The 16,023-nt window shown below is 30.7% G+C and overlaps 2 protein-coding genes across 8 annotated transcripts in view; both read left to right on the top strand.

The window, feature by feature from the left end:
• Positions 1 to 16,023, top strand: part of LOC126884349 (neuropathy target esterase sws) — a 1,280,173-nt gene that overhangs the window by 4,990 nt on the left and 1,259,160 nt on the right. For 5 of the 7 annotated variants that reach the window (XM_050650280.1, XM_050650276.1, XM_050650273.1 and 2 more), the window contains exon 2: positions 6,707 to 6,736. The exons of the other annotated variants lie outside the window; for them this stretch is intronic. In XM_050650280.1, the coding sequence (XP_050506237.1) occupies positions 6,707 to 6,736 (30 nt within the window). The remainder of the gene's footprint in view (positions 1 to 6,706; positions 6,737 to 16,023) is intronic. 7 annotated transcript variants of the gene reach the window in all.
• Positions 1 to 16,023, top strand: part of LOC126884351 (uncharacterized) — a 409,697-nt gene that overhangs the window by 34,938 nt on the left and 358,736 nt on the right. The window lies entirely within an intron of this gene.

The raw sequence follows: 16,023 nt of genomic DNA, 5'->3' as shown, positions 1-16,023 counted from the left end.
TTAGCGATTTAATATTTCAGTGATCTAAATATTTTTCAGCTTTAGAATATTGGAGGCATAAACACGTGCGGATAAAGTTTCATAAAGGGATCGGGCGCAGTTCAAATCTTTTAAAAATCATCTTCGTTAGCTTCTTAGGCTAACTTTCGGATAATCCGAACTTTTCGGAATCCGAACAGGCTGTCCCCCCAATTAGTTCGGATTTGCGTGGTTCTACTGTAATTATTAACTATTTAGTAATTATTTTTTTGCCAATTTTATCAAATTGGTAAAATTACTGCTAAAATCACTATCCAGTTGTGTCTGAGTTTAGCGAACGGACTATAGTAGTGGTTTCTTATAGAATTTTTCCTGTTCTTTTCAACGGTGATAATAGTTTCCTTCAAACACGGACGCAAATACGTTATTTTTAGCTTCACAGTTTAATGTTTGTTTCAAAAACGGACTCCTGTTATGAAGGTTTATTTCAAAAACTGACATCTCCCCAACAGCCCAATGAGAATGCTGTATTGTGATCACATGGCTGCGAAATCAACAAATCAACTAACACAGGAAGTAAGATTTTCATTGTATAGAAAAACTCATTTATCTCAATTCTTCTCAAATGACACATGTCCGTCTTTGATATGAGGCCACTCATATATGCACAGTACAAATCTAAATGAAAATCTTCAGTTGTCCACTGAAGGCCGCATAGAAAACACACTTTTTGTTGATTACAGGTTTTTTGTGGTTTTTAGTTGAGAAAATCACCGAATTATTGGCTGAAATTCATATCTGTAGATGCATAAAAATCTGCAGTTTGTTTTTAATATATTAGTAAAAACTTTGTGTGAACATAATTTGTGAAATTAGTGAATTTATTTTATTATAATTGTGAGTGTAACTTTTTTTAACTAAAGTAATTAACATTAAAACCTGTGCTGATAAAGTGGCTACTACACCGTGATCAGGATTAATATTTATATTTATATATTTTCGATTAATATGAGTTGTTTTTTGTGCAAGAATGAATTATCTAAAGAAGAATTAAATAAAAAAATTAGATGTGATCTCTGTAATACCCAGTTTTGTCAATCATGTTCTGGGATTAGCTCAACGGAAATAAGAGTTTTGCAACTTGCTAGCACTAGAAAATTGAAGTTTGAATGTGATAACTGTCAATCATCTGCAACCATTCTCAATCCTGCTATCGATGGTCAGTTGGTCAGTTTCAGGCGCTCCAAAAGCACTTTGAGGCTTTACTAGATTCGATGAATGCTGGCTATCAAAAATCAGTTGAAGAGTTGAAAAATGAGATTGTTATACTTCGTGAGAGCAATATTCAGATGATTCATACATTAAATGGGTTTAGCGGTTCAATGTCCTTGTTAAACATGAACGCGACATCGCTGGCCAAGGACACTGTTGTACTATCCCCTTCAGTTCCTTGTCCACCACCAGCACCACCTGTATTCGTCGAAAAAGTCTCGGGGATTCCAACTGATTCCATACATGGAAAAGCTAAATATAGGACTATTAGTTCAAACCCACCCAATGTTAATCATAAAAACAATGTTGCACGTTCCACTTTTGCAGAGGTTGTTGGTACCGTTGCTGATGCTGATTTTGCCGGAGTTGAGCGAATGAGGTTTATTCACTTAAATAATATTAGCCCTGGTGTATCCGAGCATCAGGTGTGTGATTACATAGTAAAAAAACATTCCTTGTTGAAGAAAGATTTTTCAGTTAAAGCATTGACATCTAATGATTATTATTGCTCTTTTAAAATTGGTATTCGTCAATCATTCTTTGAAGCTATGCTGCAGCCAGATGCATGGCCTGCTAGGGTCACAGCTAGAGAGTTTGTGTCAAGACCTCCTTGACTCTCTCGCAATGCAGGCAGTTCACGTACAAATGAATGACTTTTAGGAAGCCCAGCATTTCCACAACATTATAATGCATCAAATGGCTATTACAGTGTCTATGTTAGAGGACTACGGACCAAATTATCTATATTGAAGCGCAACATTTCCACAATAAATTATAATATTATTATTTTTACTGAAACTTGGTTAAATGGTGAATTTCATGATGGAGAATTAGGTTTCGATGACTATAATGTATACAGAAGAGATCGTTCTGCAGATATGAGTACCTTACAAAGAGGCGATGGAGTTTTAATTGCAGTTCACAAGTCCCTCACAAGCCGTCAGTTGGACACTTCTCGAACTATTGAAAACTTGTTTGTTGTAGTTGGTAATAATTGTCCTCAAGTGATAGGTAGTGTTTATATACTGCCAAAGGCATCATTAGATGTATTTGAAACATTTTGTCAGGATGTAGACACACTTACTGAAGAATATTCTAAAGCTTGTTTTCATATATTTGGCGATTTTAATGTTTCTAATTGAAGACATAAGTGGATAAAGGTCATATGTCACATTTTTTGAGAAAATTGTTTTATTAGGTTTTTGTTCTTTTAATATGTTGTTTTACCTTTTAAAATTTTAAAATAACCTATTTTTAGCTAAATAAAAATAACAGGAAGGTATTAAAGCAATATGCCCCACTAGATTTTCGAATTCTAGTGGATAAAGGTATTATGTCCAAGATCGCATTTGGACATAATACCTTTATCCATGTGAAATGTGTAAATATGGAGAATTTTTTCTACTACTTTGAAGATCTGCTGACGAACCTCTATTTATGTAAAAAGCAGAAAAAACACTTCAAATCAAAAGGTTAATTTCCGTGTTACGTAAAATGGATAAGAGTAGACGAATTTAGCTTCTATCTCTATAAGACATTTATTTATTTATTTATTTATTAACGGGGTACCACCCAATTTAATATATACACAAAATATTATAATTATCTAGTGATACAATAAATATAAAGATATAGTAAATATGTATGACAAAAATTGGCGATGTAGCTATATAGAAAAAACAAATATTAAAATAATACAAAGTAAATAACAAATATAAATCACATAAGATTACAAATTTTTTTTTAAACACTGTCTACAAACATTTTCCGAAGCGCACAGCAACAAATCCAGGTCTATTCTATTTCCATTTAGAATGATTCTACTCAGCGGAGAATGCCTACCAAAGTTGCAGCGATGAAATTTAATTGCAAAATTTTGGGATGTTCTAGTAACTCTAGAGGGAACAAGTCAATTAGAGACAGTAAATCATTGCAATTAATTTTTGAATTCAGTATTTTATGAAGAAACAAAACATCAGCATACATCCGTCTGGAAGATAGCCTAGGAAGGTTTAATTTATTTCTAATTTCTGAGTAGGAATGGTCACTTAAAGGTTTGTGTAATTTAAAACTCAAGTACCTAATGAATTTATTTTGGACTTTTTCAAGCTTGGCTATATGGACTTCATAAGTGGGTGACCAAACAACTGAGCAATACTCAAGAACAGATCTAACTAGGGAAATGTAAATCAGTCTGATGGAACTAATGTTATGCAAACATCTAGAAGTTCTAATAATGAAGCCTAACATTTTAAATGCCTGGTTATTCACATAATCAAAATGAGCGCAAAAATTTAGTTTGGAATCTAATTGAACACCTAGATCTCTTACAGTTGATACAGCCTTCAGTGGTTCTTCAGCTAATTTGTAATTATAAAAGAGGTTGTTAATTCTTCTACAGAAACTAATGAAGTGACATTTTCCAACATTAATGCTCATTTGGTTCCAATTGCACCATGCCATAATTTTGTTAATATCATCTTGAAGTTTTTCACAATCTAAGACGGATTCGATAATTCTATAGATTTTTAAATCATCAGCAAATAGCAGAAATTTAGAGTTAATTTGAGATTTAATGTCATTAACAAATATATTAAAAAGGAAAGGCCCTAAGTGGCTTCCTTGTGGAACACCAGATGTTACGGAAATTTCACTAGATTGAAAGTGTTTAATTTTAACAAGTTGTATTCTGCTAGTTAGGTAACTACATAACCAGTTATACAGATTGCCCGTAAATCCAATAGCTTTAAGCTTGTTACACAACAATTTATGATTCACAGTGTCAAAAGCTTTGGAGAAATCTGTATAAATAGCATCCACCTGTAGTCTCCTTTCCAAAGCATCAGATATGTATTGCGTGAAAAGTAAAAGATTTGTAGAAGTTGATCTACCTGAAAGAAAACCATGTTGCTCTTCAATTAGTACATTGCATAAAGGTGTTTTAATAGAGTCGCATATTATACTCTCTAGAATTTTAGGAATAGAAGAAAGAATGCTTATTGGTCTGTAGTTAGCTATATTACTCCTGTCACCTGATTTATGAATAGGAACAATAAAACTAGATTTCCACAAACTTGGACAAATACCTGAATCAAGTGAATGAGAAAACAGAAAATATAAGGGACGGGTTAAAGTACATCTACAATTTTTTAATAGTATGGGTGGAATTCCATCAGGTCCAGAGCCTTTAAAAATGTCTAAATTGGCTAATTTTTCAAATATGATTTCAATAGATACATTACAAGAATTCAGACTCACTGTTTTTTCATATTCTAAGGTGTCTCATATTAAATCATCATTTACTCTGTAAATATTTTGAAAGCATTGCGCAAAATTATTAACAATATCCGCACCATTATTAAGCACTGTGTTTCCAAGAAACATAGTGTTTGGTAGACCATTATTTTTGCGTCTGCTGTTAACAAACTTCCAAAAGTGCTTTACGTTTGAACTAATTCTAGATTCAGTTTGACTTATATAAATATCATGACATGACCTGCTTAATTCTTTGCATGTGGTTCTCAAGGAAGAGAAAAGTAGATAATCGTCCCAAGAATTTGTTTGTTTATATATCTTATGAGCAATTTTTTTCCTAAATATTAATGATTTTAGGCCATTAGTCATCCAACGAGGAAATTTGGGATTTTTTAATCTTACACGTGGTATTGAACAATGGATGCCAAACTGCAATATGGAGTAGAACAGTTCCGTGGCCTCGTTAATATCACTGCAAATACCTAAAACATTCTCCCAGGAGATACTAGCAAGCTACATATTAAGAGCAACATAGTCTCCTCTCCTAAAATTGAAGGCAAAACTATCATATTGAAGCTCAGGCATATTATCTTTAATAGCTAAAGAAATAGATAACGCAGGATGATAACGATCACAAGGCAATAAATAATCATTAGCAATTTCAACTGTTACATTTTCATTATCATTAGCAAAAACCAGGTCAAGTAAAACTCCGTTGCAATTTGTGATGTGATTAAGCTGAAATAGGTTATAAAATGCAAAAGTATCAACTAAAGTATCAGTAGCAGTGTTACTATTATTACTAAAGACACCTACCTCTTTTATCATGGTACCATTCGCTATTTGGCAGATTGTAGTCTCCTGTTAGAATGAACTTGTGTTCAGGAAAATTGTTACAGACAGATTCTATACTGATACAATGATTCTCATAGGATATTAAGGCTGAATTAGGAGGAAGATAAACTGTACCAAATATATAACATTCATTCAGAGTGCAAACTTCAACAAACAGTTCCTCCAAGTGAACATGTGGTAACAGAATAGACCTCGATGAGCAACATTTTTTAACTGCAATAAGGACACCCCCTCCAATTACTTTATCACTAGTTAATGGAGAGCGGTCCTTTCGATATATATTAAAATCTAAAAGTCCCAATTCGTCATTACTGATACCATCACACAACCACGACTCAGTAAATATAAGCACATCATAGTCAGTTGTAGCAGCACTTTCTTCAAGAGCAGTAAGCTTGGTACATACATAGATACCTTAATGACTACATGCCATTTCAGCAAGTAGATTTAAGAAAAAAGGACAGCACATCTGACCACAACTGAATATAGACCAAGAAGACTGGAAAATAAAACTGGTAGTTTGAGTTTGGAAAAACTGGGAAATTTAAGAGACCGAATAAAATTTGTTCCCGAAGAGTATAGATGGTTTTATGAAAACGCGATAGAGGAAAATAAAAAAAATCCCAAAAAGAAAAGAAGAACCTACTAAAAAATATGTTTTTATTAATTTTACAGTTTGTATTGCAATTTTTTTTGACAATCAATGCCCATTTTTGATACTTAACTCTTTTATCCACTTAACCCTAAAATTTTTTAATTAGTTTTACTATGTGGATAAAGGTAATATGTCCACAAAATTTAAAATATTAGGCTTAAAGTAACTTTTTTTAAATTCAATTTAAAGTGTGAAAAAAGTACCTTCAAATACCTGTTTAAAAAAGTGTAGCAATGCAAATTTATAAAATAAATAACTAACTTGGGACAAAAGACACTAAAATGCTCATTACTCAAAAACAATATTTTGTGACATATGACCTTTATCCACTTATGTCTTCAATTGTGACTGGCGAATGAATAATCTGGCATCTGAAGCTACACCTAATGTACAAGCTAATCTTCTTGAAACTTATGCTATTGATTTCTTATCAAATATGGTTGTATTCAATAATCTTTTTTAGTGCTCGAATATTCTGAATGAGAGAGGTGTTCTATTGGATTTAGTATTTTCTCAAAGTCTTCTCATAGTCTCATAATCAATAGATGATCTCATTACCCCCGATAATCACCACCCTCCACTTGTAACTTCTTTAAGATTTAAAAATATGTACTAACACTGATAACATTCCTGAACAATATTATTACGATTTTAAAAATGCAAACTTTGAAGTTATTAATGATTGTTTAGGTGCAGTTTTGTGGGATGATTTGCTGTTGGGTAAGTCTTTAGATGAAATGATTAATATATTTTACGATGTCTTATATTCAATAATCGAGATTCATGTCCCCATCAAAAAAAATTCTGCTAAGAAATTTCCTCCGTGGTTTACACCTGAATTACGGGAACTAGTTATACGGAAAAAAAATGGCACACTAAGAACACAAGACATTGTTGAATTTAGACAGTTACGACAAATTTTCGTGTCTCAGATCTCAGTGTAAAGTACTCTCTAAACAATTCTATAACAGCCCAACAAAAAAAATTTTTTGTCTTGCTGCCGAAAAAAAAATGAACTGATTTTGGTTAATTCATCTGTGCTGATTCCAAAAATACAAACCTTTTCTTTGTATCAGCTCTAGTTTTCGAGATATAACATACTTATCAAATACTTAAATATTCTTACATTTCTGTATATTCCACCACTATAATTGCAATATGTTTATAAACAAACTTAACAAATTCTAAGACAAATGGGCAAATGAACAAAAGGGCCTATTTTGGTGTTCATTTAGGAGATCAAGATAAATCCTAAGCTCCACATGTAGTGTGCAAAACTTGTATTGAAAACTTGCGACAGTGGACGAAAGGACAACGAAAATGTTTAAATTTGGTTTTCCAATGGTATGGAGGGAACCAAAAAATCATTTTGACGATTGCTATTTCTGTCTTGTGAATATAAAGGGCATTAATCGTAACACTCGACATACGTGAACATATCTTAACCTAGATTCAGCAATAAGACCAATTCCACATCAGCTTGAGCAGATACCCATTCCAATATTTAGCAGTCTACCTATGTTATTGTCCAAGTAAAAAATACTGTAGAATAGCTTTAAGCCGGTGAAATATGATATTCTTCAAATATAGATGTTAGGTCAAACGTTTAAGAAGCGGCCCTTTGAAAGCATCTGTGTTTTTACGGCCAGACCTACCGCATATCTATTCACAAGTTTCGTGCAAAACATTAGTTTTAGTTCGGTAGCCTAGCAGTGTATTAGTACTGGAGTGTACGTGTGTTAAGTGATACGAGTGTTTTGTTTGCTGTAATTATTTTGAATATTGGTTTAGTATTTCGTTTGGAGAGTGTCAAGTGTTGATTATTGTAATTTAATTAATGTGAATAGTGATGTGGCGCCCGTGGGATAATGTAAATATCGCGTACGATAACGCTGATATTGTAGAAATTGGCAGTGCTAGTGTGAATGTAATTACTAAAAAAAAAGAGCTCGTAAAGAAGATTCGAATGCATTTAAATGCAGAAACACAGCAAGTATGTTTGAATGTATACAAAAATCTACGTACGAAATTCGGCTTCGATGAAACACTATTGGCACAAGCCACCTCTGATTTAACAGAAATTTCACTTTCTACTGTATATAAAATAGTTAAAAATGAACCCTATCATCGTAAGAAACGATGTGACTACAAATTTTCAAGACCTTTAAATCCTACACTTGTAAAACTATTAAAAACCACAATATATGACTGCTACAAAAGCAATGAAATACCTACAATAGAAATAATAAGAAAGAAATTGGAAACAACCGGTCGAAATATGAACTGCTGTGAGAAAACTCTTCAAAATTGGATAAAAAAAATGGGCTTTAAGTTCAAAAAAATAAATAAACGTCAAGCAATTATGGAAAGCCAAAGAATAGTCAACAGACGTAATATGTACCTAGAAGAAATTACTAAATATAGGCAAGAAAATAGGAGAATTTATTATTTAGATGAAACTTGGTATGATACCCACGATATAGTAAAGAAAGGATGGACAGATGGTTCAAGCATGTGCATACCAGAAATGCCTGCAAATAAAGGCTCGCGACTAATTATTGTACATTGCGGAGGAAGTGACGGATGGGTTCCGAATGCTTTAAAATTATGTGGGAAGAAAATGGAAGATTGTAACGTTGACTACCACAAGAATATGGAAGCTGACATTTTTGAAGATTGGTTTGAAAACTCGCTGATCCCAAACTTGGAGAAAAACGGCGTAATAGTGCTTGACAACGCTTCCTATCATTCCCGACAGCTCACTAAAATACCAAATACATCTTCAAAGAAAGCTGACCTGCAAAATTTTTTAATGGAAAATGATTTGTATTTCGAAGATTTTTACACAAAAAAACAACTTATTGAAGTTCTACATACGAAGCAATTTAGAAAATTATACGCTCTAGAGAGTATTGCCGAAAAACATGGACACACTATATTGAGACTTCCCACCTACTTTTGTGTTTTCAATCCTATTGAGTTAATTTGGGGACAATTAAAACCAAGTATAAGGCGTTCAAATAAATTTCCTAAATTTGACAAAAAGGTAATTGAGATAATTAAAAAAGAAGTAGCCAATATTACCAAAGTAGACTGGCAGAAAAGAATCGCCAAAGTGATCAAAGTGGAAGAATATTATAAGAAGATTGGGCACTTCCACATTAATGGTGGAAATAAATTTATTATTGAATTGAGCGATGATAGTGACGAAGAAAATAATACGGAAGAAGGAGAAAATGAGTTAAGTGTATCAGTATTTTAATTGTTGTGTTGTGCAATTCATTTTCCAAGCATAAGTGTACTAATCAAAAGACTCGGTTAAAAAAATATTTTTAAATTTTGTATTTTTAATAAAAAAAGAGCGGGGACATGCTTGCATTTTGTGCTGAATTTTAAAAGTTTTGAACTGTATACGTCCTGAGCGCGTCCTGAGCGCTTTACTCAGGAAGAGCTAAGCGATCTTATCAGAAATTTGAACCTTCCAAAGGATTCTTCCGAGTTGCCTACCTCCAGACTAAAAGAAAAGAATGTTCTTCACCCAGACACCAAAATTACATACTTAGGGGAGTGCATTTAGATTTTCACTTCGGAAAAAATCAAACAAGATAAAACTTTCTGTAATTTCATTAAGAAATGTTTAATAAACAACATATCAAAAAGTTCTACTCGAGAAGTGGGTGCTTCATTTTTTATTAAACAAATGAACAGCGAAGTTAGATATTTTTTTAAATAACTCCGAAAATATAATTTTTAGTAAAAAACTGACTTGACCATTGAAAAATTCAGAAAATTTTACAAAAAAAAACCTTATATAAAGATTTTTCTAAAATTAAATCTCTAGCTTCTGTAATTTTTTATTTATAACGCTAAAGTCACCCTTCTCACACACATTGGCGCACTGTAAACTAGCGTTGGAAGAAGTGCACGGTTGAGTTTTTTTAATGTAATTCTTTAACTAATGGATCAAAAGAAATTTTACAAATTGGACATGAAAGAAGATCAAATAAGCTATCTTATGGTTGTAATAAAAAGAAATAAAATGTATGGACATAAGTACGGTGTGGGCGGAAAGTGAGCCTTACATGAATTTTGTTTAAAAATTATTTAAAAATGTGTAACTAATACAATTTTACTTATAAAACTCTCAAATTTGCACAACTTACCTCTCAATAAACTTACTAAACGATATTTTGTTCAAAAAAAATCTCAAAAATTTAATTCAAATAATACGATGTCTCAAAAAATGTAATTTTTGAAAACTTCGTAGTTTTACAGAATTCCCACCATTTTAAGACGATATTACTCAAGTTTAAATAAATCTAATACACTTTTTTTGATATTTTTTTAAAGCTTATGATATAGTCTTAAAAAAACACTGAATTATTTTAGTTTAAAAGTGAAATAAACAATTTCTTTTTGAGAAAACTAAGAAAGATAACAAAAATGTAATACAAAAACCGAAAATTACCAGATGAAAAATGTATATACAGAGTGATCAAAACTTTTTTGTGTAAAACTTACCTAAAATACATTTAATAATAAGCTTCAACAATAATAAATGTTTAACAAAAAATTTTTTTTTAGCTCTTATACAGTATGTCTGCGTAACTTGGAACCTATTGATAACTTTTTTAATATCAGTTTTACGAAAAAAAAGTTATTCTTTATAAAATACTCTGCATCGTATATAACATAAGATACAACCATCAAATATCAAATTTTCTTAATTTTGTACGAGGTATGTCAAAAAATATGAATTTCACTCAAGAGTAAAGTACCTTTATATTTCATAATATCAAAAATTTTTATAAAGAAAAGTTGTTTGGAATTAAAAATTATGTTCCAATATGTAATTATATCCTTCTAATCGAAAATTTGTTTTTTTAAAATTTGTTTCAAATTAATTATACCCAACATCATTAAATTTTCACGTATTATTTATGATAACTGTTTTATTATTAATTTTATGAAGAAAGTTATTCGTCATAAATAGCTGTGCATGGTCTAACACTTAATATGCAAATATAAAATATTATATTTTATCAATATTTTACGAGGTATGTAAAAAAATTATATTTCGCGCAATAAATATGTACCTTTATAGTTCACAATATTTCGATTAGAAGAGTGTAATTGCATATTGACACATCGTTTAAAATTCTGAACAACTTTCCATAATAACAATTTTCAGTATTATGAAAAATATAGGTATTTTACTCATAACTGAAATTTGTTTGATTGGATTCTACTTCTTTTTCATTTAAATATCCGCCATTTTGGATCCGCCATTTTGAAATTTAAATTTTTAATCTTTAATTCAGATTCAACAACCTGTTAAAAATAAAGACAATAAATGTTTTAGAAAAATGTTCTTTTTATGTTCTTTTTAGAAAATCCGCATTTTGGATCCGCCATTTTATAGTTTATAATGTTAACAATTAAGTTAGGTTTATCAAAGCTCTCAAAAATAAATATACATATGTAGAAATAAATACATTTTGTAAAGAAATTATTATTTTACAACTATTTTCTAAGTTATCCGCCATTTTGGATCTGCCATTTTATAATTTAAATTATCAAAATTTGATTCAAGTTCAGCAACCTCTCAAAAATATCCACATATATGAAAACAAACACGTTTTATAAAAAAAAATCGGATTTTACAACTACTTTTTAAGGATTTTTAGGAAAAAATCCGCCATTTTGAATCCGCCATTTTGAATTTGCAAATTGTAATGTCAGATTCGGGTTCAGCATAATCAAAACTAAAATAAAAACATTTTTTATCAAAATAAAATGTTGAATTCACCCATATTCTTAACATCATTTATACAAAATAATTGTTATTGTTTAAACAATTAATAAACAATTAGCGGCGAAATTTGTGAGTAGAACTTTTTACTTTAACATATTTATAAACTAACAAAAAAGTTTTAGAAAAATATAACCTTGTTTGATTTTTTCCGAAACATTGTATCTTTTCATTCTAATTGCACTCCCCTAACTACCGTAATGGAGATAAAAGATCTTTTGCCTTTTTTCTCAGCAAGATGATATGGTTTTTTAACCTTCCGATGACCAACCTTTTTTTGTTACACGGATGACCAAGGGGGGAAAAATGACCCCAGGTCAAAAATGTCAAAAATGACAATTAACAAAAAAAGAAAGCTTTTTTTTTATTTTTATTTTTTTTTTGTTATGGGCTTTATGTCATTCAGCCAGTCACAACATGAGTATTAGTGTCATGTGTAGTGTGTATGTTGAGTAAGTGTCTTGTTACTTTGCAAAGTCGACGTCATTAGCGTAAAACTACTTGTAATTACCCATAATAGACGCTATTTTACTAAACATCAACTTCAGAATATATTTTTTATTCGTAAAATATAGGGAATTTTTTTTATTTCAAAATATGAGGATATCTAGAATGATATTAAAGTAAAATAAAAAAATAATGAGTTAAAAATTAAAAATACTTTTGAATTTATTAAAGAAAAACATACGCTGGGGTCACAATTTCCCCCGCTTGGTCATCCGAAGGTTAAAGGACTGTTAGAAAAAATGGTTGTATCGTAGTATACACCAGATCACTTGCGTCTTTTTATCGACAGTTCTAAACGAAGTTTAAAGTGTGTCCTTCTACATAATGGCAATAAATATGGAAGTATACCAATTGGGCATTAGAGTGGAATAAATGCTTAACAATTTTAACAAACACGGTTGTCATATGAGTATTAAAATTCATTACCTCCACAGCCACTTACACCGTTTCCCAGAAAATCTTCACCAAGATATCAAAACGATGGAAGAGGGGTATCAGGAAGATGGGGCTATCACATGATGGCTGATTACTGCTGGAGTCTTCAAAGGGACCGTCCTTTTAAAGCATTTGCAAGAAAACCATATAAAAGGAAGTTTTTAGGTGACGCCGAATAACACATTTTTGTTGCGACGCTGCCGGTTAGGATAGATGAAAAGTTAAGTTTTTTTGGCAGATATGTGTGATGATTTTTGTAAGTACATTATTGTACAATAAATATCTTACTTTTTATTCGTATTTGGTTTATTTCATGGGTAGCAGCACTACATATGTAGGTGGTGCTACGTTAAATTACCCTATATATGTTATAAATGTGATCGGTTGTCGTATTTTCTGAAAACGATCTGATGGAACAAATCTGGTGGCATTTTTAGATTCAGCAGACCCAAATTACCTAGAAACAGTAAAAAAATTTCCGGCAGCAAACTGTGTGTTTACCAGTGTAATCAGTATGAATCAGTATGTGATTGATGCCCAGAGTGTTCTATACAGGCTGACAGTAGGTTGTTTTGGAAATTTGCAAATGCCAATAAGGACAGAATTCTCTACCTTCTGAAATGTTCCTTGATAATGTTAGGTCCAATTCTATGTCTGAATCTGCCAATCTGTTTGCTTCTCATTTTCTATCCGTGTATCGTAAGGATAATATAACTCAACATCAAATACTCGTAACTGATAGTGATCAGAATGTTTCTAATTATTCTGTTAGCCTCTCCGAAGTCTATCAACATCTAACTAATCTGAAACCACGGAAAGGTCCAGGTCGTGATGCTGTACCTCCTATCTTATTGAAATACTGTAGTTTTGTATTAGCTCGTCCCTTATATATTATACAGTATGTCCCTGTAAGTTGTATCCATATGGAAAACTTTTTTTTAATTTTACGAAAAAAAGTTATTCTTCATAAAAAGCTCTGCTTGGTCCAAAACCTAAAATTTAACCATCAAATACCAAATTTTTTGAATATTATACGAGGTATGTCAAAAAGTTTGAATTTTACTCAAGAGTAAAGTAGCTTTATTTTTCACAATATTGAAAATTGCTATTATGAAAAGTTGTTTGGAATTAAAAACTATATTGTAGTATGCAATTACATCCTTCTAATTGAAAAAAAAAATGTTTTGAAAATTTTGGATAACTAATCTTATTTTCAGTTATTTCAATTCAGATAACTCTTTTATTATTAATTTTACGAAAAAAAGTGATTCTTAATAAAAAGTTTTGCCTGGTCTAATACCTAAAATAGAACCATCTTATGTAAAATTTTATCAATTTTATACGAGGTATGTCAAAAAATATGAATTTCGCTCAAGAGTAAAATACGTTTATTTTTCACAATATCGAAAATTTTTATTATGAAAAGTTATTTAGAATTAAAACTATGTTTCAGTATGTAATTACATCCTTTTAATTGAAATATTCTGAACTATAAAGGTACTTTACTTTTGATCTAAATTTATCTTTTTTGACATACCTCGTATAAAATTGATAAAATTTGATATAAGAGAGTTGTATTTTAGATTTTAGACCATCCAGAACTTTTTATTAAGAATCACTTTTTTTCGTAAAATTAATAATAAAAGAGTTATCAGAATTTTTCAAAAAATATTTTTTCAATTAGGAGGATGTAATTGCATATTAGAATATAGTTTTTAATCCAAACAACTTTTTCTCATAGCAATTTTCAATATTGTGAAAAATAAAGCTACTTTACTCTTGAGTGAAATTCAAACTTTTTGACATACCTCGTATAATATTCAAAAAAATTGATATTTGATGGTTAAATCTTAGGTTTTGGACCATGCAGAGCTTTTTATGAAGAATAACTTTTTTCCGTAAAATTAATAATAAAAAAGTTTTCCATATGGATACAACTTACAGGGACATACTGTATATTCAATGAGTCATTATCATCAGATCAATTCCCAAGTTACTGGAAATTGAGTTATATAACACCAATTTATAAAAGCGGTAATAAGCATGATATAAAGAACTATCGTAATATATTTATATTAAGCACCATTCCCAAGCTGTTTGAAGCCATATTAACAGAACATCTATCATTAGTATTTAGGCACAAAATAGCGTCTCAACAATATGGATTTTGTAGTGGCAGATCTACAGAAGTCAACCTTCTATAGAATAAGGCTATAACATATTAAAAAAATACTTAAATCGGACAATAGGTTTAGGAGATACGAGCCATCAAAATGACCCATTTTTTGGGGTGCCCGTTTTTCGTGCCGGTGAGTGTATCTATTAAATAATCTAAAAAAAAGCGTAAATACAAGAAATGTAGGTAAATGTTCTCATTTAACGAAATTTCCGAAAATTGCGTATTTTTGGACCCAAGTAGGCTGAAAAATCGATTTTATAGTTACTGTTATTTCGAAAGTAATAAAACGTGTAAAATATACAAAAAAATTGAATGTACAATTACAATTAAATGGAATTAAATACACGAAAAAATGAATCAAGAGCGATAAAAATTTAAAGTAATAAATTCTAGTAATAATATGAAATACAGTAGCATCTCTCTTAAGGGGGTAGGCGCAAAATCTCGGTCCAATGCTACTTAAATACATTTATTTTTTTCGAATCCTGAGAAAACTAATAAATACTTTTTAAAACTTACACCCAGAATGAAAGATTACATTATTACAAAGGACCGAAAGTCCCTTAGAATAAACAAAAAGTTTCTTTTGAATGAAATATTCGAAATTAAAAATCACACTAACTTTTCTCTTGTTTTTTCATCCCGCTATCTTTATTAAAATAAATATATTAGGTATATAAGTTATTAAAATAATCATTATATAAGTTTTCAGGGACTTTCGGCCCTCGGTAATAATGTAAACTTCCATTCTGCTTTTAAATTTTTCAAAAATACTTATTAGTTTTCTCAGAATTCGAAAAAAATTAATGCATTTAATTAGCACTGGACCAAGATTTTGCGCCTATCCCCTTAACGAACACCTCCTCTATGCGGACGGTATTTAAAACAAAACTCATTTGCCGATATATTGAACCTGTACTCTTCCGGACACTCCCTTAAAATGATGTGTACCTAAATGAAAAAAAATACATAGGTATTTTTTCCAAATATTTAAGAATACAAAACTACAATATTTATATTTTATTATTTCAAATTAACACAGAGATGACAAAGAGTATATTTGATAACTCTTTA

This window comes from Diabrotica virgifera, chromosome 5, assembly GCF_917563875.1.
Source record: "Diabrotica virgifera virgifera chromosome 5, PGI_DIABVI_V3a".
NCBI lineage: Eukaryota > Metazoa > Arthropoda > Insecta > Coleoptera > Chrysomelidae > Diabrotica > Diabrotica virgifera.
This window is presented reverse-complemented; position numbering and strand designations above follow the sequence as displayed.